This window comes from Sesamum indicum, linkage group LG9 (assembly GCF_000512975.1).
Source record: "Sesamum indicum cultivar Zhongzhi No. 13 linkage group LG9, S_indicum_v1.0, whole genome shotgun sequence".
Taxonomy (NCBI): Eukaryota; Viridiplantae; Streptophyta; class Magnoliopsida; order Lamiales; family Pedaliaceae; genus Sesamum; species Sesamum indicum.
This window is the reverse complement of record NC_026153.1, coordinates 10,903,657-10,929,371: the sequence shown is the minus strand read 5'-3', so window position 1 is coordinate 10,929,371 and position 25,715 is coordinate 10,903,657. Positions and strand designations below refer to the sequence as shown.

The following is a 25,715-nucleotide window of genomic DNA, read 5'->3' as shown; positions in this document are numbered from 1 at the left end:
ATTGCCTTTCCAATAATGGCCCAGCCATTCCTTAGCTTTAGGACTCCTTAACTTAGTATTCTACTTCTTTTCATTTCTACAAACTAGTTGCAAAAATACATTTCGAGAGCAAGTGTCCGACACTTGGGAATAAGAACAATAATCATGTTTGCTAAACAAATACTATAGCTGGGTGAAGAGGAGTTCACGACACTCCCTCTTCTAATGCCCTTTGGCAATTTTATGCAAACATAAGAAGCAAATTTTGACAGTCAAACCGTTATTCCATTTTTCCTTTCTACCCTCGCCCATCAAGGCGATAGGAGCGCTCAAAGCGCTTGCAACGGCTAACTTAGCTTCATCCTTCTTTCTCATTCGGTGTCCGGCTCCCTTGCTTTTGGCTTTTGAGGTTGAAGCCTATAAGTCCAATACCGACAACAAAGATTCTTCAATCGTTTCCTCATATTGGTCCAACTATTTTATCAACTCATGAAATGGTCTTCTCAAGCCCATTTATGATAAATAGGTCAAATGATGGATGAAGGGACCTGAAGGATCACGTCAATATACATCACCTTCAACATTCGGGTTTTAGAGCTTCTGCACAAGGGATTGCACCTTAGCCAAATGTTTGTGTAAAGACGACCTTGAGTCATCTTGGCTTCAAAAAATGCTTCCATCACGGCATATCCAATATGCCGGTTCGACGCTGCATAAATTAATTTATGTGGAGCATTTATTGAACCAACAACGTCCAGCCTATCATACCGCTCATGAATGACAAAAGTAGATATAATGCTGCGGACCTTGCGATTGTCCTTATGCCTTAATCCCCAACGTAAAACGTTCCTTAAGTAAGGACTCCTTTCACAAGTCCGATGGAAGTGGCTTTTTCATAACACAAGCCTAGGTTCGGAAATTGAGGACAATCCTCCAATTTTTGCAGTCAATATTAATCGATAGTGTTCCATTTAAATAAATTTCAAAATAAATAAAATTGAAAACAGTATCCTGTACATGCATTCTAAACGCAAAGCAGAAACAGCAAGTAGATTATAGTAATGTTGAGTTTGTGTTAAGACTCGATCTTTTAGTCGTTAACCTGTCCCACTATTTCTATAAAATCCCACCACTCTCCAATGGAATTTCGGGAAATCCTTTCCAAGTGTGCTTGGGATCCACAAGCGAATTTTCCATACCCCATTTTTAAGATTCACACGGCGAAAGCCTCGTGAGAGGTATCCAATGTCATTCTCATCCCATGAGATTCCTAAGATCTTTTGCCTTACCTTTTCACATTATTCCGAGGACTCCAAGTGAATCATGCTACTTGATGTTAAGCTTAATCCATCAACCAAATCATACCTCAATTGTCGCCTCCCACGACTCGTAAACTAACGAGCTATTCCTTTGTTCATAGCAGTAATGCAGCTCGCATACTATTCCAAATATGCCACGACTCGTGAGATTATATTTGAATAGTGGTAGCTTCCTCATGATATTGCTATGGATAGAAGGCCTGGATAGATCGAAATGCCATTTCGATCTAATTCCATTTATGGGCTTAATATTTGTTTAGTGTTATACTCAACCCATCAATCAAATCATACCTCAACCGTCGCCCTCCACGGTTCGTGACCTAGGAAAACAGTGAGCGTGTTTCTTTATTCACAATAATGGTGTAGCCTGCCTCTAGTCCAAATGTGCCAAGACTCATGAGACCACACTTAGGTAGTAGCAGCTTCCTCACCACATTATTGTGGATGAAAATCAATGACAGATAAAACCATTTCGATTCAAGTCTATTTTGGGCCCCTAACACTTCAACTTGGTCCAACCAATTGAGAGTTAATTATGAGTTGTTTAACCTCATCACATATAAACATTGCATGCATATATATCAAATATTAAAGCATTAAATAAATGCATCGCATGTAATGAAACCTATCATACCCCTATTGGATGATCACGAGCCCAACCTATGTGACCCACTGAGCGTGCAGTGAGACTACGGTCATTCTAGGGCGGCCCTATGGTATTATAGACGGGTCTTGTGATATCTCCATGGGTCCTCTTCTCCGTGTGTCTCCTCCTCCATGGGGCTTCTTCTCCATGAGCTTGCTTAAAATAAAAATTTTATAAAAAATGTCCTATACTACTGTCATTACAATTGAATAAGAAACCCCAATTTGAAGTCGGGGGGAGTACATTAGGAGGGAGATAGCAAGCGTTATTATCCAAATGCTAAAAACGAGGAGGAAGGAGAAAATAAAATCACAAGGGCACATGGGCCCACCCAACAAAAATTAAAAAGACATACATGCGGTCTAGGGCTCTGTGATCATCCATTAACATTCATTCTAGCATATAATAATAATTAATCTTGCAAGACAAGAAAATGAACATCCAAAACTATTGTGATATCTAATATCACGATAAACAATTATATGCAGAAAACAATAAGCTTAAAATTTGTAACTCAAATGTATGATCAAGCCTACTGCATCCAATGCATAAAAATAACCAAATTAATTAAACCAATTTAATAAAAAAATCTAATTTTCTCCAAAATTAAATCAGCAACAATTAATATTTTTCAGAAAATTTGCAGAAATTATAAAATTTAATTTTCTGAAAAAACGGCGAAAAACGGTCCAGCCGTCGGCCGTTAGCAGCAGCAGCGGCTACACAGTCGGCCGCGAGCACGTTGTGCACTGCTACAGTGCCATTTTTTTTTATTTCACACACTAATCTAAAATTAAAGCAAATATTTTATCATAAAATTCAATTTTGTTAAAATACTTAAAATCACCCAAAATTGCAAAAATTAAACAAATTAATTTTCTCACATAATTGTTCAAGTATAAGCAAAAAATATATCATGCTTCAGAAGCAATAAAGAACATATTATCATGCTTATTCACACAATACCGCAGCCCCTACATCGAACCGGACTATGATACCACCTGAAGGCACTGCGAGGTGCGAGTTGATCAGCTTGGGAACGCGCAAGCGGAAGAGGCAAAAATAAGTTGCCTATATTAAAATGGAAACGCAATAAAGCAATAATTCCAATTGGTGTACCCTTCGAGTTCCCGGGCGTTCGATATAGTTAATAAAATAAATAACGATAAAATTAGCGGGCTTAATGGTTGAATGAAATACGAGACGTACTAGAACGTAAATCAAGAATTACTTCTTTCTTTGATTTACTTCGAACCACATTCATTTTGATCCGTTCACACAAGGCTCCAATATAAAAGCCCTCTGAAGTTGCATCCACACCATACCGGGATTGGCATCCCTCAATTCTCTTTGTTAGAAGAAAATTAGGGAGACAAACAGAAATGTGTATAGGGGCGGGCTGCCAAGTGTTGTAATTAGAGAGGAAATTAATATTTTTGTGTATTGTGTACTCATTCATTAGTTATTCCAAATAACTAATCCACATATATAAACCTTGTATGGATGAATTAAAATATGTCTAGGTTCATTTTAACCATCCATAAGGTAATAAAAATTTTTTTTTCAAATAAAGGATGACTAACATGGCACTTTCCAAAAAAATAAATTTGCTAGTCAATAATTTTCTTTTCTAATCATTTCCACCAACTTAATTAATGGGCTTGAGCCGATTTTAATTAATTAAAATTCAAGACCAAATCAATCTTAATTAAATCCAATTTAATTAAAGTCCACTTAATTATATCCATAATATATTTAATCTAATAAAATATATGAGCCTAATAAGCTTTTATTAAATAATAAGTCCAACTTATTACATAATAAGGGACCCAATATAAATTAATCCAATTAATTTATCCTTTGGCTTATCCATCCAATGGATCCCTCTCATATATAAGTAATTCAATTACTTACAGAATTAGTTCCCAATTAATTCATCGTCCCTTCTCGGTGATTTGTGTGTGACTCTTTAGGTTCACCTTTCAGCTAGACTTGGACTAGTGTTCAACACTATTATTAATTAAATCCAATTTAATTAATATTTTTTTATCAATCTTTGATCAAAAAAGCCTGTCACCATGTGTGGCCGTCTTGCAACGGTCCATGACACTAGAGACTAGGCGAAAATTCATGTGAACTTTTAGGCTTCTAAGTCTATACAGGTATGGTCCTTCCATCTACGGTCCTGGCCTTAGTCTAGGGCATGGAATTAGGCTCGATTCCCATCCTGGACTAGACATCTATGCTTAATACTTGAGATCGCGTTACGCCAAATTACTCGACATAGGAACCTCTTCTTCCTACTCGACCAATGATTGTGACTACAACTTTTTATAGAGCACAGACGCATCTCCAAGTGCATAGGAGATACCTTTGTTACGTTTTGATATGGGATGGATCCTCTTCTTGAAACACACTGTCCATACTACATACTTTGAATGCACTAGACAAGGCTTATGATAACCATGTTTGAGACACGATCACCTCTCGCACAAATCTAAGATACAGTCATCACCATGCACGTGATTACCGTGATTCCTCAAGTCTGAGGACTAGTCCCGTACTATCGGAGCTGGGGACTCAAGTCATACCGACCAAGCCTCCAAGCTTCCATATGACTATCCCTGCCAGTCAGTTAAGTAGATTCGACACCTAGCCAATCGACCCATTAAGCTCACATAGACATCCCACGTCTGTCGTTGATGAAACACAACACTCATCAAATGAATGTGACTCTTAATGCAAGTCTCATAGGACTCTCAATGCCCAGTCTTGAGGTCATTGACTTGGAACATCAGAAACTCAACCCTAAACATTTGGTTTCATGACTGTCATCCAATGCGTAATCCAACTGTTGCACGGTTGTTAAAGTGGTATGTGGGCATCTGTTATGACGTCCAAGTAGTGCTTGACGTAATTTGCTAAATACAACATATACGTGTGACGAAGATGAATACTTACCATATTCGTCTGGACAACATCGCTTAAATAAAGATTGCTTGAATGGTTCTCAAAATCGCAAATCCAATTGGCTTTTAGCAACCCATTCCAACACTAACTTAAATCAAATTCAATATAAAATAAAAAAAGAGAATATTTTGAGTGACAAATTCAGCAAAATTTCGTGGCTCATCTTATGATTATTTTGGATATATGTTAGTTTTGTATATTACATACAATAGAATTCAAAATTCAATAACTATGAAGTTTACCTACAAAGCAACCGATACACACACATGCATATAACCTCCAAAGATGATGAAATAACCACTCCATCATATTTATCATGGTGAGGAGTTTCAAACCCTTCTTAACTTGCTCCAACCTCCCTCAAATGGGCTTGGACTTTGCACCAGGCTTGATTTAATCAAATTAAATCAAGCCCAACCAACGTCCATTGGATAATAATTAATTAAATTAATTTTAGCCCGACAAAGACCAAAAATTCATTTATTCTAATTAAATCAATCTAAGCACAAACACTAATTAATTGATCCAATGCATTAATTAATCCAAACTTAGTAAAATTAATAAATTAATTTAAATATATTAAACCCAAAATTAATTAATTCAATTAATTAATTGAGACATCCATCAAATAGATTATTAAATAAATGATCAAATCATTTACATGTTCTCCTTGAATTAATTTAATCCATTTAAATTAATTCATTTCTTCTTGAATTAATCCCAAATTAATTCTACTAATTCCATAGTGATCTTTGTGTGACTCTTTAGGTTCACCCTCAGCTAGACTTTTTTTCAGTAAATATAATTTTTATTAAATAAACGGTACAATCGTACAATACAACAATGCTCAATGAGGGGCGTGTCCTTCGACAGGCCAAAGGATATGCCAAAGTCTATATAACGCACAAGAACTAACAGTGCAAGCCAAAGAAGCACTAAGAATCCTCTGTCTAACATCTTTCACAATGAGTCCAGCAAGTGCGGTCGGTTCTCGCTCAGACTGCTCAAAAAGTCTCAGGTTCCGTTCTTTCCAAATATGATACACACATGAAGCTAGTAGCGCACGATAAGCCAGATTGATAATGTGTTGCCATATCCATTTTCTTGTAGCCCACTCTACATCCATTGGCCAGTCACAGTTAGGCCAGTTGAAGCGAACGGATAGCCGAATAACTATAAGGCACCGTCGGGCGTAGCGGCATCAGAAGAATAAGTGTATATGCGACTCGATCGCGCCTTCATCACATAAAACACAGGCGCCTAGGTAAGAGAGCCATGGTTTATCATCCGTCGAAAGCTTTCCCAATATAGCAAGCCATAAAATAAAATTACGCTTGGGGATCTTGAGGGAACCAAAGAGTAGTGAAGACCAGCGTACCTTGGGTCCTAGAGGATCCAACAATCGGTATATAGATGTGGATGTAGTACTACCATTCTCATACCGCCAAATGATGCGATCAACACCACCATGAATCTGAGGCAGTGGTTATAGAATCTCCAAACACTCAATGTCTGTAATGAAGGGCCAGTGCCACTACCCCTCCATGATAATGCTTCCGAGCTTGACAAAAATCCCAAGCTCAAGGAGTCGCGATCTACGGGGAAATCTGGCAATGAAGGGTCTAAGATGGTGCCAAGGATCCTGCCAAAGATAGAACATAGCCCCTTATAACGTCAAAGAGCTTATAATGTCATAGAACTTCTTACACATTAGCGCACGATTTAAGGTAGCGATATCTCGTAAGCCCTGACTCGCTTCTGATAACGGCTCACATACATCTCGCCATGCTACCTTGGCATAGCCCCTATCATCCCCCCTTTCCACAAGAATGATCGATCTCTCTTCTCAATCTCCCTTATAACACCTTTATGAAATAGGAACGTTGAGGCCCAATAAACGCTGAACGACATAAGGACAGATTTGATGATTTAAATCCTCCCAACATACGACAAAGCCAGACCTTCCCATCCTTTAATACATTGGTCAATTTTTTATAACAATGGCTGACAATCTATTATCGATAAACGAGAGGAGCAGAAGCCGAAGTATCTCATCGGTAACTGCCCTTCCTAGAAGTCCATCATCTCCAACAACCCTTCTCGAATCCCGTGTGCCGAGCGAGAGATAATAAGGTGGCTCTTATGTGCACTAAGCCATAGACCCGACCGTGATGCGAACACATCTAAGCCCTACTTGAAGACCCCTATATATCAACTTCATAAAATAGCAATAGATCATCTGCAAAACCAAGCTGAAACAGGAGCACATTTCCAATGGAATGAACACCCTCAACTAGACTTGAGCATTGTGTCCAATATAAATAATTAATAAATCTAATTTAATTAATCATTTTCAATTAATCATTAATCAGAAACGTCCGTCACCATGACCATCTAGCAACGGTCTATGGAACTAGAGAATAAGTGAATGTTGGCGTGAACATTTAGGCTCTCGAGTTCCAAACAAGTATGGTCCTTCCTTTGACCATCTCTCGACCTTAGTTTAGAGCATGGAATTGGGTGCCGATTCCCATCTTGGACGAGGCAACTATGTTGAATACTTGGGATGCGTTTACTCTATTGATCGACAAAGGAAACCATTTCTTATTTGTCCAATCGCTATGGCCATAGAATTAGAGAGTCTAAACCATCTCAGAGCGAATAGGAGATATATCCATCATATACTGATAGAAAACAGATTCTATCTTACAATCCACCGTCCTTACTACATAATCTAACTACACTAGACAAGGTTTATAATGACCACATCGAAGACATAGTCATCTCTCTCGAGATCCAATATATAGCCATCATATGCATGTGACTGCCTTAATTCCTCAAATCCAAGGACTAATCCTGTACCATCGGGTGTCGGAAATTCAAGTCATACCGACTAAGCCTTCAAGACTTCCATATGACGAGTCGTGCGAGTTAGTTCAATCAGTTAACAACCTTGTCAACTAATCCACTAAAATTTCATAAACATCCCATGTCTATCGCCGATGAAACAAGGCACTCATCTAATGAATGCAATACTTAATACAAATCTTTATAGGACTCTCAATGCCCAGGTCCTCGACCTAGAACGTTTCATACCAACCCTCGAAAGTTGGTTTTATAGCTTCCATCCAATGTGCAGCCTAACTACATGGGTTATTCAATTGGTCTGTGGACGTTTATATTGACGTTAAAACACTATTCAATGTAAATAATAAGCACAACAAACACATGGATGCCACAGATGAATGCTTACTATATTCATCAAGATAATATTACATTCACAAAAATTGCTAAATGGTTCCCAAAACCTTCAATCTAATTAGCTTTCTGATCACCATTTCTAATAAAGGAAACTTCTTCGATTACGGCATGACATGGTCCTATTTATAGAGTATCCGAATGGTGATGGAGCAGATTTTTCCTTATGGCTTGATCCATGGCATTCTTTGGGGTCACTATTAGCTAATTTTCCTCTAGGACCAAGACTGTCTAATACCTCTCCTAGTGATAGGCTTAGCGTTGTTATTGTTGATGGTCAGTGGCGGTGGCCATTAATTACTGATATTGATTGTTTGGAGATTACGCAGAACCTTCCTATCATTCAGTGTGGAAGCGACCGAGTTACTTGGAGATCGAGCTCTGGAGGGTTTCACTCCAGAGATGCTTATACCCTTTTTGCATCAGCAGGGCCCAAGGTACGTTGATCTTTACTATTCTTGGGTCCTTTTAGGATTCCTTGGAACAATTTCATTCTTTGGTTGGCTATTTCAAGGAAATTGTCCAGTATGGACAAACTACTCCTTAGACACTTGGGTGGGGACTGTATTTATGGATACAAGCTGAGACACATCCTCACCTACTCTTTAGGTTTTCCTACTCTCAGAGGTGTTTGATGGCGATTAGACAACAGGTTCGGTTTGACTGGCCTAACCGAGATTTGATGGTGGACACTGCATGAGCGTCTGTTAAGTGGCGAGGATAACATGTTGTTAGCACGGCTTAGTGTGCAGTATTGGCTTCACTTGTATATCACATTTGGCAAGAAAGGAATAGGTGGATCTTTCAGCTTACAAAATGATCGGCACTTACTATTGCTTGATTAGTCTTAGAGGAAGTTGGGCAACGTATTTTGAGTATTGATTTGCCTTGTGCTATTAGTACACGAGGATTATATAGATCTATGGCATATCTCTTGGCCTATCGAAGGAGAAACCAATACTTGATTGTGTGTATACATTTTTACTTTTTGGTTCTCATATATGAAATTTACCTTTACCCGAAAGAAAAAAAAAGAAAAAGGTAATGTTTCGATCTATATTTTTTCCACCTTTTTATTTTTCCTTTAGCCACCTTCTCAAACATTTTTCATTTGTTGTTATGATCTTTTTGAAAATGCCGAACGCCGGAAAATTCAAAGGAAACTCCCCTTTGAAATCAATTTTAAATTTTTTTATTTCACACTTCCATCGCATTCTCGAATCATATCGAATCTTTCATCCCTACCATTATTCCCACCCACTTGGTCAAAATTATAGTCGATCCCAGTGCATTAGAAAGATTTTCCATCATAGTAATATCATTGCGTAGTTGAGAGTAAAATATGAATATATTGTATGTGAATGAAATTACATAAAAGCAAAAGAAAATGCGAATAGAATTCTTGAATAAGAGTGAGATGGTTCGAGGCAGCATCATGGTTTAAGAAAGCGGTTTTATATAAGATAAATTATTGTCATTTAAATTATGCCTGTTTTTATATTTTATTATCAATTTTTTTTGTACTATTAACTTACATCTCAACTTTGCAAAATTTATAATTCGTCATATATGGCTGGGCTTTGTAATGATTTTTCTGCCAGAAAGACATTGCAATACTATGCATACGTGCAACATATCACATTACATAACTCTTAAATATCACATTTGCACTGATGTGATTTTTTTCGACAAAAAACTTGGTTAAAAGAAGTTATAAATAGTAAAATGAAAATTTCGTCATGCTAAGATTATACGTTGATAAAAAAATTAAAATATAAAAATAATTATAGTTAAAATAGTAAAATGTAATTACCCATTTATATTATATGCACATTGATATTTTAAATGCATAAAACTACACGCTTCTAAACGACAGAAAACAACGTTCATACACATAAAGTGGAACCTACATTTCGATCAGTTGTCAATCTAAAGCATCCAAGAAATCCAAGAAATAATTTGATATGCTTAATCTAAGTATAGGAAAAAGCTAAAAGAAAATAAAAAAATTAAAAAGCTGTCTTGACATAAACTACTCCCCTACTTATTCCAACCACTCCCATTCAAACTATAGAAGGTATTATATTTATAAAGGACAAAATGCACATATGATAAATGAACAAAATAAATTTTATAAATAGAATAGTAAATTATATCCTATATTTTGAATTGTCTATCTATCTATACCATTGATAGAGGATAATTTGCTTTATTTTTTAAAATATATAGAAATAATTTGATAATTCTTTTTTCACATGGGATATTTATTTATTCACATATTACTGGAGTAATTTACATTTAACCCCCTTGATAAATGCAAAGGTGGAAAAAAGATACTCTTATTTATAAAAAAAGCAAAATAACAATAGAATCTAGCAATGTTGTAATTGGTTACTATATTCAGCAACTCCTTGTATACAATGAAAACAAAAAGTAATTAATGAGGCAAAATATACTCCTATTAATTTATACAGTTGTCAAAAGTAATTGATGACATAAAAATTTAACTAATAGTATATAGTCCACAGCATGAAGCACATATACATTTAATAAAGATTGCTATATTTATCCTGCAATATTTACACTAAAAATACAAATTTGAATTAACATGCAACCATATTTTCACTTAAAAAATACAAAAATAAAATTAAACCACAGGAAACCTATAAACTATCATAATGTATGATTTCACAATATTGTCTTTTGAAATGAAGCAATGTAACTTCTAATTTAGGGAGTAATTTGTTTCATTTTAAAAAATATATGGGGATAATTTTACTGCATTTTAAAAAATATAGAGGAATAAATTGCTAAATCTTTTATAAGGGAGTAATTTGCTCATTTACAATATCAAAATGTGTTGTTCGTATTTTTTTCAATTATATTTTCAACGCACGCTACTTACAGTTAAAAAAGAACAATTTTGGGCATAGCTAGAAACCACATAAATATTCTAATATTGACTTAATCAACATGAAACAGATATACATATAATTAAAATTCCTATGCCGAACATGAAATACTTACCCGAAAAAAATAAAGTAAAATTTATGACATGCAATGCTCATATATAGTAAAAAAGGAATAATTTTCATCATAGAAACCACATAAATTTAACAAAAATTGATTTAATGAACATGAAACACAAACATGTAATTAATATTGCTATATTAAACCTGCAATACTTACACCAGAGATGCAAAATAAAATTCATGACATGCAGTCCATTTTCAGCATGCACTACTCACAGTAAAAAAGGAGAACGCTTTTCAGCTAATAAACCACAAAAACTTAATTAACTAATACTATGGTTTTCGCAATATGAAACACATATACATTTAATATTTTTAAAAAACGTACAAGCATCCTTAATGTGATATCGTAAATAAATAATTTATTTTTTATAAAAAATAAATAGTAATTTTACTCATTATGTTTTTTTTTTCCGGTAAGGTAAATTGCATTTAGAAAAAAATCGTAATGTACAGTCAAGTGGCTGATGTTGTGTGACATGGAATTTGCCATAATCTATACAAGCCTATCGTACTAATTTTATTCGGCAACTCTGCACTAAGTATATGTAATCTAATTTCGTCTAGAATAATCTTAGCCACTACCAACGGGTCACGATCCAATTGCTGAAATTTCCTCCTAATGAGCTCCTGCCAAATGTGATATACTAGAGATGCTAAAAGGTTGCGATAGGCGGCGTTAACCACGTGCTTTCCCCGCCACTTTTGTACAGCAATCATCGATCCTCTGTTTGTCCATGAAAACCGGACCTCCCTGCTTAAGATTCGAATACATTGCTTTGAGTAAGGGCGCAAAAATAGCAAGTGTTGGTGAGTCTCCGGTGTACCCCTCGAGCAGAGAACACAATCCATATTAAGATGTTGTAACCACGGACGATCCATGGTGGAGAGTCGTTCATGTAGAGCTAGCCATAAATAAACGAATTCCTGGGAATTTTAAATGGGCCCATAAGGAGTAAATACCAACCTACCTTTGGACCTGAAGAACGAAATATGTCATACACCCTCCTATTGGTATAGGGGTTTCCTCTCAGAGTGATCGAGTCTTGTGTGCCTTGTAGTGGAGGCAATTTTTGGATGACGTCCAACACTGTAATGTCCGCCCGTGTGTGTGTGGGTGTAAGAGGCAACGGCCAATGCCATACTCCATTGTGAATAACCTCTCTAAGGAGCATGTCCGCCCGTGTGTGGGTGTGATAGGGGCCGTGTGGAAATATAGTTATTAAGATCTCCATAAGATGCCAAGGATCCTGCCATATAAATAATAATTCCCCATTGTCGATCTTATAATGGATATGAGGCTGTAGTATATGTCGAAGTCCAAGGAATTTGCGCCAACTCCATAACCCGAAATTGGCCTCAACTGTCCATATTGATTTGCCTTGAAGTCTCATGGTGCAAATCCATGTTACCCATATGGAACCGCGGGTTCTGCTTACTATTCTCTAGATATGTCTACTCATAAGAGTTCGATTGAGGGCTGCTACATCCATGATCCCCTGTCCTCCTTCTTCCACCAAACGATACACTTGATTCCAGGAAACCTTCGGATATCCAGAGGTTGATGCACCTTTCCACAGAAACTAGCGGAATCGTTCTCTATCTCCTTAATAACTCCTTTTCGTAAAATAAATGCCATAGCCCAATAAATTTGTAGTGACATGAGGACTGATTTAATGAGTTGAATTCTAGCTACAAATGACAGCTGAATGGAAGCTCAACCCTACAATCTCTTATCAATCTTAATTAGCAAAAGATTACAATCAGAGATGGAAAGTCGAGAGGCAATAAGTGGTAATCCAAGATATTTGACTAGCAATTCTCCCTCCTGAAAATCGAGGATGCTAAAATTGTATGTTTAAGTGGCTGAGCGGCTTTAGAGAATTATAATCTGGCTTTTAGCAGCATTAGTATGAAGACCAGATAAAGAGGAGAAATCGTCCAAACCTTCTTTAAATACCCGTATAAAGTACTCATCAACACGACAGAAGAGTAGCAAATCATCAGCAAACGATAGCTGGAAGAGCCCCGTTTCCTCACATTGCCAATGATAAAGAAATCCGCCTTGAACCTCAATTTCCTGTTGGATCATGAGGCCAAGAATTTCCATAACCAACACAAACAGATAAAGAGACATGGGATCCCCTTGTCTAAGCCCTCGAGCTCCCGCAAAGAATCCATGAATGCCACCGTTCAATGCAATAGTAAAAGTTGTGGTTGTAACGCATTCACGTATCCATCCAATAAAGAGTTTTGGGAATTTATATAGCCGTAGAACCGTAAACAGAAAATCCCACTCCACCATATCATAAGCTTTTCGTAAATCAACCTTCAACACGCACCGAGGGGGCTTATGTTGTTGGTTGTAGCCCGAAAATAATTCCTGCGCCAGTAAGACATTGTCCCCAATACAATGGCCCGGGACAAAGGCATTTTGTGCAGGACTAATTAATTTGTCAAGCACCAACTGAATTCTCTTGACTAATATCTTAGTAATAACTTTGTAAAGCACATTACAGCACGATATAGGCCTGAAATTACTAACAGATAAGGGATTATGTACCTTGGGGATGAGAGAGATAACCGTGGAGTTGATTTACTTCAACAGTCGACCATGATAAAAGAACTCCAGTATTGCATTTGTGACCTCCCTGCTGACGATAGGCCATGCAACTTTATAAAACCCTGACGAAAAACCATCAAGCCCCGGTGCCTTGTCCTCCTCAATGTCAAAGAAGGCCTTTTTAACTTCATCTCTCGTGACTTGGGTTATAAGCATGTCCCTTTCCTCCTCTGTTTACACATGCCTGGCCCTTGATCTCAAATGTTCTAGGTTGAGCTCCCTTTCTTGGCGAACACCGCCTAATATGGTCTCGAGATAACGCAAAAATGCCGCAACAATATCCTCCTATTCGTTAATCATGTTATCATCAGGCCCTTTTATTTGGTAGATCCGTTTTGTTGCTCGTCGGGTGGCCACTTTGCGGAAGAAGATCCTTGAGCATTGGTCAACCTCTTTCAACCTTTGCATTTTAGCCCGTCGTCGGAGCATGCTTTGCTCTAACTTCACAGCTTTCATGAGCACAATTCTACAACAGTGCTCCAATAACAAGAATGTCTCATCATGTATGTCGTGAGCAAGGAGTTCCTGGGCTGTAGTGAGGAATTTCTTGGCATGTTGCACATTGATAGAAAGATCCCCTTTTTTTTGCCGCATCGAGCTAAAAATAGGCTTAAAAGCACGTAACTTTCTAGTAATTGTATACATATGAGTACCCTCAATTGCATGCATCCATACCGAGTTAACAACATCCAAAAATTTGGGAGATGATGCCAAGTAATTATCAAATCAAAAAGGACTTACGTAATTTAGACGGGAGCCACCTTGCAACAATAGCGAAGAATGATCTGAAGTAGCAGGAGCAAGGCACCTATAATACGCATTTGGCCACATGTGTAACACCACATCATTGGCTAAGACTCTGTCAAGTCTTTTCCAGAAGCTTCTACCATCACCACTACAATTATGCCATGTAAACGTTTCTCCCTTCATAGGAAGTGTAATTAGACCCATCTCCGTGACACATGATTGAAACTCCTTCATTGCCTGCCTGATATCTCTCGAGGCACTACAGACCTCGCTCATATCAAGCACCGCATTAAAGACCCCCATTACAAACCACGCCTCCTCTGCAATTTCTTCTGATAGGTCATGTAAATCACGCCACAGCGTTCTCCTACTACGCACATCATTCCTCCCATACACAATAGTAATTAAGTGTTGATTATGCATCATACGGTTAGTAACTCGACAATGAATTAATTGATCACTAACATTAAGTATTTCAACACCCACATTAGTGTCATTCCAAGTAAGCCAAATACGATTGCCATCAGTATTATAATCAGTAAACTAGTTCCATCATGGACATGTACTATTTTGAATATTTGCAATATTATAAAGTGCTACACGAGTTTCCAGAATACCAAGAAATAATACTCTGTGTACCCGAATAAGCTCCTTAACCGCCATTTGATGATCCCTACAATTAAGTCCCCGTATACTCCATACAGCGGCTGGTATCATGAGCACCCCATAAAAGGGCTGCATCTATTAGGGCCCTCAGGTGGCGTAGCTGCACACATCTCATCAGTAGTTAAAAGTGCAAAGGTATTATATAGAACTATCTCCTTACCCTTTCGACTTGGAGGTGACGTACTCCTCTCACCCCTTATTTCCCGTCCTACTTGTGATCCACCTACACGGAAATTATCACACCTTATATCTCCTCTATAATTTGAAGCATCCCCACGGGAACGAGGCGGTTCGACGTCTTCAACCTCTTTCTCAATGGCTTTTTTCTTCTGGGAACGTTGTATGAATATTTGAAAATTTTGAGCCGGTTTATTTGTAGTTGGGCATGTTATAGCATCATATCCTAAACTCATGTATGAACGGGACTTCAATGGTAACCATTCATACTCCACATCCACTTTGCACGGCACCTCAGCCCCATCCTCCGTTGGCATAAGTAATACCACGTGTTTCGGTAATTTAGAGGACACATCAAACATTAAACATACGCGAGCGAAATTCAGTCTCGTGCATGCGCGTGTGATAGCGTCCGGATATAAGGGTTTGCCCATGCCACTAGCGACTGCACTAAGTCCATCGCTAGTCCCAAACTCTACCGGTAGATGCCTTAGTCGAATCCACACAGGAATCTGCGTATGTTTATGCTTACGCAAGGCCATCCCTGGTTCCCATCTCTGCAGGACAATAGGTTGGCCTTGGAATAACCAATGGCCACCCTCAATAACTTCCTCCATCACCGCCAATGTGTGAAATTGAAAGAAATAAAACCTATTTGATGTAGCAATAACATCTTTGACCGTAGGCCATATAGATTGAACAAATTTATTAAGGTGATGAAAATACGGTTTTTTACCCAGAAAGTAGCCAACTGCCATATGTTTCCATGGTCTAGAGCCATCTCGTACCATATTCAACGACGGACGAATAACCACTTCTCCATTTTGCATCCAAGATTCAATAAATTTCAACGTCCGACGACTTGAGTTATTAAATGCATCAGCAAATTTATCCACAGATGATTCAGGTGTGTTCGAAGAGCGAAGAGGTACCGTACCAATGAAGATTCCCGTATTATGTTGATCTCCACCCATGGCCCGTTTGTTGGTATTTTGGTTCTCCATGCAAGGCCCAGAAATCCAGCCAGATTCCCGTGAAAGCACAATAGTAAATTGTTGTTTTGGAACAGCAAATTCCAGCGAACTATTCACCAAAAAATCACCAATTTTTGTTGTCTCTTCCCTGCCAAATTCATCATATTTCTCTGTAATACTATCCAACAATTCTACAGATTGGTCCTGTGTATTTTGCAGCAATGTATCCCCAGTTTCCGATGACATTTTGGGCACAAAACCTTCACCGTTACCTGCTGTGTTTTTTCAGCCGTCGGTGTCGGATTTTGCAAAACATCTGCAGTTTTCTGCTGCAGTGAATTAGCAGATACATCCCTTTGTTCGTCAGGGCGTTTCTCAGTCGGATTACCTGCTGATAACAATCGGTGGCAGGCTCTTCGTAGTCCTTTCGCTAGTTGATGAGCAGGGACGGCATCGAGCGCCGTCGGCGCTGGAGCACGGCCAATCTTGGCCTCCCATCTGCATTTCAGTTCTTCTAGAGCAGCCATGACTGCGTCATCTCCTTCATCGACAACCCTGTGTGCAAGATGGAGAAATTCTCGCATATTAAAATCCTTCACACGCTGAAGTTCTTGTTCGCGTCTCAAATTTCCGGCCATCGGAGAACCTTCAATCCCTTCAATGGTGGCTTTCGATTTAGACCTCCTTTCATCTATATTCACCTCAAAACCAATATCAGACCTCATATCCATGTCTGCCACACCAGTTTGATCGTTTCAATCGCCTTCAATCTCGCCGTTCGTCGCCTGTTCGAAATCGGCGTCGTCAAACCCTAATCTTTCAGGGTTTTCGAAACCGCCTGCAACAGCCCCCAAGATGCAACCTTTTCCATCTGCCATGATGCCATTCGTTCCCACAACGACTCCGATCACCGAATGCGCTCCTTCAACCGTGAAATTGCCCTCGTTTTCATGTTTATTTCGTTCGCCTTCAAGTCGATCAGTATCTTCCCGACGTTCTCCATCATCCCCGACGTTCTCCATAATACTATTAAATAAACCCTAAGTTTTACTCATTGTATTTTTTAAAATACAGCAATTTGTCACCCTGTGTGTTTTAGTGTGAATCAATTTACCTCCCTAAATTTTTAAAATGAAGCAATATGCCTCCTTATCTAGGGAGGTAAATTGCTTCACTTTAAAAAATATAGAGGATAAATCCATATTTTTTTTTCAATTTACTTATTTATAATATCACAAGAATAAATTGTTATTCACCCATTTAATTAATATTGCTATATCCAAGCTGCAATATTACGCTAACAATACAAGTAAGCAATCATGAAATTCAATTTTCAGCATGCGATACTCACAGTAAAAATACGAACAACTTTTAAATTTTCTTTTCAACTTACCTGCATCATTTTGGACGAACTTAGACTCCGTATTTTGAGTGTTGAACTTCCTTATAGAGTTAGTATGATAGCATTATATAGATTATGGCATATTTCATGGCCTCTTCGGCCATGTGATTGTATAGCTGTATATTTTATCATTAATGAAATTTGTCTTTATTGAAAAAAAAAATAATTTTTCAACTTGTAAATCAATAAACTTAACTAATATTATGTTGGGAATTGAAAAGGCCCAGCCCAAAAAGAAACCAAACAGTCCAAATTTCTTATTTTCTTCTTGCCCACAGCTTGCCATTTGGGTGGGTGGATTGTATTTGAGTAGGGCCGAGGCAAATTTATTTAGGCCTCCTTGGACATGGGCCGCGAGACTTACTACTCTTTATTTTGATAGTTGTAGATGCCTTAGTTATATTGGTTGTTGTAACCTCATCAACATTCTTGTGTTTGGAGAGCGCAGCCTCATTTGCTGCAGATACAGCGTCTGTCAAATCTCCGGCAACAGGAGAGAGACTAGCAGGTTTCACCAGAAAATTGCATTTCTTCATTCTTAATATCGCCTAGTACATATATTAGGTGCATGTATACTAATATGTAAAAAATGTCCAAATACTTGCAAACTATTGTTTAGGACATTACAGCATTAATTTTTAAATATAATAATGATAGTTCTAATTCGGTAATTTTAAAGATTAATTGTAAGTAGTTTCTTTTTGTTTTTCTACAAAAGTGACTCCACGTCTTTTTAATATCATTACACCAACTTTTTTTGTGTCGATAGTAATTTAAGTTGTTCTTTCAATTTTTTTAATGTGATTTGTTGGGTAATATATTTTATTTATATTTATAATATATAAAAAATTATTTATTATATAAATACAATAATTGTGTGCCACAATAGCTAGTGTAACCTTAAACTTACCCACCAGAAAGATAAAAAGGGGGAAATTAAAAGGAAACATAATTAAGCTGCTACCAAGGAAGTCGCATGTCTCACCAAATAGCAACTTCAATTAAACAAAAACAAAGGAGAAAGAAAAGGCATTGACAATTTATAAAAAGTTTTAAGTAACATCCAACAGAAAGCGTGGATTAGGTGGTGACTATTACTTCTCTCGATTTATTTAATTAATCACAGTAACAGTGACAATATTTAAATAAATTCACATATTATATATATATATATATATATGGTATGTGTTGTGTGTGTGTTTACATCTACGTATTTTACAGTTTCAGATGTTGCTTTGACAAAGAAACGTTTTTGACTTTGGATCAAACGTTATTTTTTTCCACAACACCTTGAAATATAGCTTACTTGTATGAACTAACTCCGACCATTTCCACAAGTTGATGTTTCCCTACTTCCATGTTGTCATTACAAGAAACCTTATGCAACTTATTGGATTGAATTTTTTTGTTTCATGTTGAATTTTTTATTCTATTTAATATATACACATTATATGTATATAAATTTTATTTTTAAATAAAATAAATAACGCACATAGTCTTTGGTACACAAGCATGGCATATATATATGGCATGAAATGGAGGGAAAAAAATTGCAGGACTATCTTTCTAAACGAACATATATCGCATATATATCTAATAAAAAAATAGAGAAAAAATTGTAACGTTAGTCTTGTAATTTGGAGGTGGCGTGTTTTCCTTTACGAATTGAATCTACAATTTAGTCCTGTAATTTTAAAATTTTAGCAATATTAACGCTTCTCTAGTCAAATTCGCTTACAGGATTAAAATACAATTTATTTGGGTTATGTGCAAGTTACATAAGATTTTTCGATCAAATTGGCCGAAAATAACTAGAATTGCCAAAAAGTTAAAGTTATAAAATTAAATTGTAAAAATCAATTCGTGCAAAACTAAAACTATCACATTCCTTGAATTACAGAATTAAAATAATATATTTTTCCTAAAATAGTACGTAACAATATGATCTAGAACGAAAATTCAATCCACTTATGAACTTCTTCTAATGTTAATTACTCTAGAAACATTGATTAGTGAGACAGTAATAGGGTTTGGTAATAACGTTGGAGTTCAATAGTCAATCTCTTGTTAGAAAAGGAACAAAAGTCCACCTACTCACTCAGGAAATATTGTGGCGCTGCTGATATTTGGATGATGAATTAATTGATAAATTAATTATTTCGGAGTTAATTGTCTAATTGTGAGGAAAGTTGTTGTGTATCTAAGGTCGTAATTTGTTCAAACGTCCTCATTTCTGCACGTAATCAATTACCACTACTCCGTTAAAAACTATTTCTCATCTCCTCACTTCTTTTTAAAGTCACGGATCATCCTGCTAGACAATATATAATAAAATATATACCATATAGATCTTAAAAATAAAAAATTATTAAACTTTACAGTGATTAACATCAGTGGGAGTGAAAGATAATATGATAGTATTGACAGTTAAAAAATAACATGGATCATTTTAAAAGTATAATTTGGTATTTTATTTCGTGTTGTACTGTCATAAACCGATAATTGTAAGTGAAAAGCGGCTCTCTATTTTATATACTAGTCGTCGTGGCACGCTGTCTCTGCGTGCATGTAATAAATATTATAACATATTTTAAAATATATTATGAACAAAAAAAGATATATATAAACCAACACATTATATTTTCAAAAAAATAAAAGAAAGAAAGAGAAAAGAAAATAAACTTAGAGGTATTATCGTCATAACAATAAAAATGATGCCGCTGTGTTATAACCGTCGTTTTCGAGAGAAAAATACATTCGTTTATATTTAAGTATAGATAAATTTAGAAAAAATTGTTCATATTATATTTTTTTTATATTACCGACTCATTACATTATTCAATCATTCAAATTCCAAAAAGTGATTCAATATATTAATAATTTAAATTAGTTAATTTTTTTTATATTACCGACTCATTACATTATTCAATCATTCAAATTCCAAAAGTGATTCAATATATAATAATTTAAATCAACTAGTATGTTCTTCAAATAAGCAACTAAACAACAAACAAAAATAACCATAGAGCCACATTCATAGCATCCAAACTTACAATCAAAATATCTGACACCTCAACCTTAATTATCAATTAAGCAAGGCCTCACTGACATCTAGACTTTCATTATTACAAAGTTTCTGTAGTCGGCAACTTGTGAAATATTCTTACACATGTTAATATAAAATGTATATAATTAAATATCTTTTTTAATAAATAAATTATATTTGTGTATACGTGGTTTTTATACATGAATTATCATATAAAACACAATATATGTACTAACTCATAATGTAACTTTTGATCATTTCAGAGAGTTGATGGGTATATGCTATACAAACAATATCATAATTATCAACGCTCATTGAAAATTTTGAAAAAAATATTGAAAAATGGTTAATAATAAATTAAATTATAAAATCTACCATAAGCACAACGTGGGTGATATTATTTTAAACATAAAGAGTTTAAATCTTGTTAATACACGACTAATACATCGTATTTTAATTAATTCCAACAAAAACGGAAATAAAAAACATCCGTATTAACATTTTCTTTTTCACTTCATCCATTATAATGCATGAGATGGGCAGTTTCATGCTTCAATATTGCGTTTTTTAATTATCATATACATATAAGATAATTAAATGGTACGTAGACTCTTCTAGTTAAGAATTAAAGTTAATTACGTAGTCTTGAGGGAAGATTCTCTATGAAGTTTGCTTTTTGTTCTCTTAGTACCCAAAAGATTTTGCCCAACTCTTACATAAGTCTCACCAACTTTTGTTACAAGTCACTCAAATTAAAATATAGGTGTGGCAGCATTCAAACATATTATGAAAAATTGCAACTTCGATCCCATAAGTAAGCAGAGTGACAATGTTAGATATACATTCTGCTGAAATTGAATTTGCTAATTAAGTCATACAATTCTTTATTCTAAAATAAAAGTACTAATTATTTTAAAGATATGATCCGGCTCGATCTGTGTGACCTCGATCAACGGTCATGATCTGCCCACATCACCCCTCCGAATCTATTATGGGGCCTGAGGATAAAACAAGTAGGTCAAGTTAATGGGGTTCGTCCTTCCGAAGACCCTCCAACGCTCAAGTTAGTTAACGGTCGAAAGAAAATGATGTGATCTCAAGTTAAGTATTTAATGCAACAAACACCAATTACCTCAATTTAACTAGGCATGGGGGTATTTATAGGACCAGCTAGTACTGTAGCTCGACACGTGTCATGATTCAAGCTTCCTTTAATCGTACAGTGCTCATCATCCCACCTGTCCGGGTCGTATGACGGGTCGGGTTTCGGCAACCCGACCCGTAACCTTATCCGCGAATCCTTGGTGGAATGACCCTTATGTCCTTAATGAATGACTTTTTCGTCTTTTGGTAATTAAACCCTCATCATGATAAAATTCATCAAAAGTTTGTAACTCTAACCCGAATTTGGCATGTTCATCTCACTTGAACTTCAATTCCTGCCAAGATTTACAAAATCCAGCAGATGTTCTTAATGTTCCATTTTCTTTAAATTTCAAGGCTTAATTAATGTCAAATCAAATTCTGTCACGACTCTAATTTCCATCTTCATAAAATTGCAATTTTCTCAATATATTATAATTTTCGTACAGCATAGGATATCAAGAAATCAAATGCATGCATTCCTTGGAAAATATGTCATATGAATGTGATGAGGGTAATTTACCTAAGGACAAGTTTGCCCCTCATTATAGATAAAGCAAGTTTACCAACTAGGAAAATTTTCTAGAAAGGTTAGAAATCCCACTAAATACTCTTATGGAGAGATTTACGACACAAAATTATGAAATATCAATTAACTGTAATTTGGGGTGCTTGACTTAAGCATAATAACGATATACTCGCACTTGCCAAATATATTATGAAAACGCTTATAAATATCACGGATGGAATTCATTAGTAGGTAATGTCCACATACCCTCACTAATACATCTTATCTATACACCCTATCCATCTATTTGAAAACTGACTTGGGCGTCGGAGTGCCTTCGTCAAGGACTTACCCGATTGGCCTAATCGCTTTTGTGTTCTCAGGAAAACCAGTCTGTTCGAGGAGTTGGCTCGGATCGCAAAGTGAGATTGCGGATCACTATCTGGATTCGAGAGGATTTTTCTCGGGCAGAGCATTTGGCGCCATCTGTGGGAAAGTATTTTTGAAGTAACCTTTTGGGAACATGGAAGGAGAATTAGGAAGGAACATCCTTGGTTTGGAAACGACAATTGGTACTACTGAGCCCATCATCCAATTGACAAAAATGGAACTACAGCAACTAATGGAAGAAGCTGGGAGGAACGCTATTGTGGCATACGAGCGTAGAACCACCACGCCCATCGAGAGAGAAAGTGCTAAGAGAAAATTGTTTGGGAAAAAGGAGCCGGAAAAAATATCAGAGGCTAACGGAAAAGACCGGAGCAAGCGTTCGCCCTCCGAGGTGGGTTCGAGCAGCCGAGACAAGAGCCAGGCAAGGGGGCCCGCTATCTCACGTGCAGAGGTCGATAGCGTATCAAGGCAGATCGTTAAGTTGGGAAAACAAATTGACGAATTAAAGAAAAGAGGGGAGATAGTATCCCAACATAGGAATTCACCGTTCTGTAACCAAATTCTGACGGAGATCGTTACCCCAAATTTTAGGATGCCGGACCTGCCGAAATATGATGGAACGAAAGACCCCTTGGAGCATCTAGCAGCATTCGATATGGTAATGAATCTCTATGGGCGATCCGGCCCAATTAACGCTAAGCTGTTTGTTACAACTTTGACAGGTAAAGCTCAGGAGTGGTTCACTAACTTGCCACCTGGAAGCATCGAATCGCACGAACAGCTCATGCAGAAATTTTTATTCCACTTCGCTAGCAAGAGGAAACAGAAGCGATCGGCGACACACCTTTTCACCATAAGACAGCAAGACAATGAGGCATTGAAGAGTTTTATAGGACGTTTTAACAATGAGACACTGGAAGTACCAGACTTAAGGATCGATATGATGGTCAGCATCTTAATACACGGACTGAAGAAGGGTGCATTTGCTTCTGCACTGGCTCGAGACGCCCCATCTGACGTTGAACAGCTTATGAGTATGGCGCAAAAGTATGTAGATGAGGAGGAAATGAATGCCATGAAAGATGGCGAGTGGCGGATCGAGCATGGGAGGGATCGAGGACTTTATAACAAGATGATGATAGACGACCGAAGAATGAACGGAACAAGGATCCCCATTATCAACAAAAGTATCATAAGTATACGCCCCTCAACATGACGAGAGCTAAAGGGCTACTTATGGTTGAGAGAAAAGACGTACTCAGATGGCCGAAACTTACGAGGGTCACTCCCGCCAAAAAGTATTCGAGCAAGTACTGCAGTTTCCACCGCGAGCAAGGCCATGATACCGAGGAGTGTTACCAACTCAAGGACGAGATTGAGCGGCTAGTGCGTCAGGGATACTTCAAGAACCAAATATCGAAGAATTACCAGCACCGAGGTCGTCGCAGCCGATCTCGGAGCCAAAAGAGACGGGCAGAAAATGGGGTTATTACAGGATAGAACGCTCAAGAGAATGCGCCTGTGAAAGGCGTTATACACACGATAGCAGGAGGATCAGATGCAGGATATTCGAGGAGAGCAAGAAAAAGGATCGAAAGAAAAATAGGCTCAATGACGAGTAGGCAGGTCATGAACATAACACAGGAGTCGGACATCACGTTTGGTGCTCAGGATCTAAAAGAGAAAATTGGGGACGATAACGACCTAATGGTAATTAAGATGGACATAGCTAATTTCACGGTCCATAAAGTACTGGTGGATAACGAAAGCTCTGCGGATATTATTCTCAAAGAAGTGCTCACTAAGATGGGTGTGGACAATGTTAGATTAAACCCCGTACATTCACCGTTGGTCGGTTTCGGAGGAAGTGAAGTGGATTCATTAGGTACGATCGAGCTACCCGTTTCCATTGGCGATGAACCAAGGAGAAAGACCCTTATGGTAAAATTTCTTGTGGTCGACACCCCTTTCGCTTATAATGTTATTTTGGTAGATCTGGTTTAAACACTTTCAAGGCCATAGTATCTACGTACCATTTGAGAATGAAGTTTCCCACACTTGTTGGGGTGGGAGAGGTCGCGTGCGATCAAGTGGAAGCCAGACGATGCTACAACCTGTCCGTGAAAAAAGAGGCAACTGAGAGAAAAAGGAAATTCGGCGAGTCCCCCATAAGCGAGAATGAAGACAGGATAGAGCCGATCGATGAACACAGGGAGATTGAGTTAGTTCAAGGCGACCCATCAAAGACGAGAAAGATTGGTTCGAGATTGGAGAAATGACTTGAAACATTGATGGTCACGTTCCTGCGCCGCAATCTTGATATGTTTGAATGGGGTCCATCAGACTTCAAAGGTATCAGTCCGAAAGTCATCGTACATCGTTTGAACATAGACCCCACTGCGGGACCTGTCCAGCAGAGAAAGAGAATATTCGGGGTCGAAAAGAACCACATCATCCAGAAAGAGGTGAACAAATTACTGAAAGCCGGGTATATTTCAGAAGTGTAGTATACGGACTGGCTTTCGAACGTGGTAGTCGTGCCAAAATCATCTGGGAAATGGAGGACGTGCACTGATTTTACGGATTTAAATAAAGCATGTCCCAAAAATTCTTACCCATTGCCGAGGATAAACCAATTGGTGGATGCAATCGTAGGATACGAGCTGTTCTCAATGATGAATGTTTATCAGGGCTACCACCAGATTTCCATGGCAAAAGAGGATCGCATCAAAACATCTTTTGTGACTGAGCAAGGTATATTTTGCTATAACGTGATGCCTTTTGGCTTAAAAAATGCAGGTGCCACATACCAAAGGCTCGTGAACAGAATGTTTA

General features: G+C 37.3%; 1 protein-coding gene and 1 pseudogene across 1 annotated transcript; one reads left to right on the top strand and one right to left on the bottom strand.

Moving 5' to 3' along the window:
- The window catches only part of LOC105171267, a 62,147-nt pseudogene extending 55,322 nt beyond the window's left edge, over window positions 1-6,825 (bottom strand).
- On the top strand, window positions 24,492-25,159 carry LOC105171228. The gene is made up of 2 exons (XM_011092266.1): window positions 24,492-24,821; window positions 24,896-25,159. Exons 1-2 carry the CDS (start codon window positions 24,492-24,494, stop codon window positions 25,157-25,159), a joined length of 594 nt encoding a protein of 197 aa, XP_011090568.1.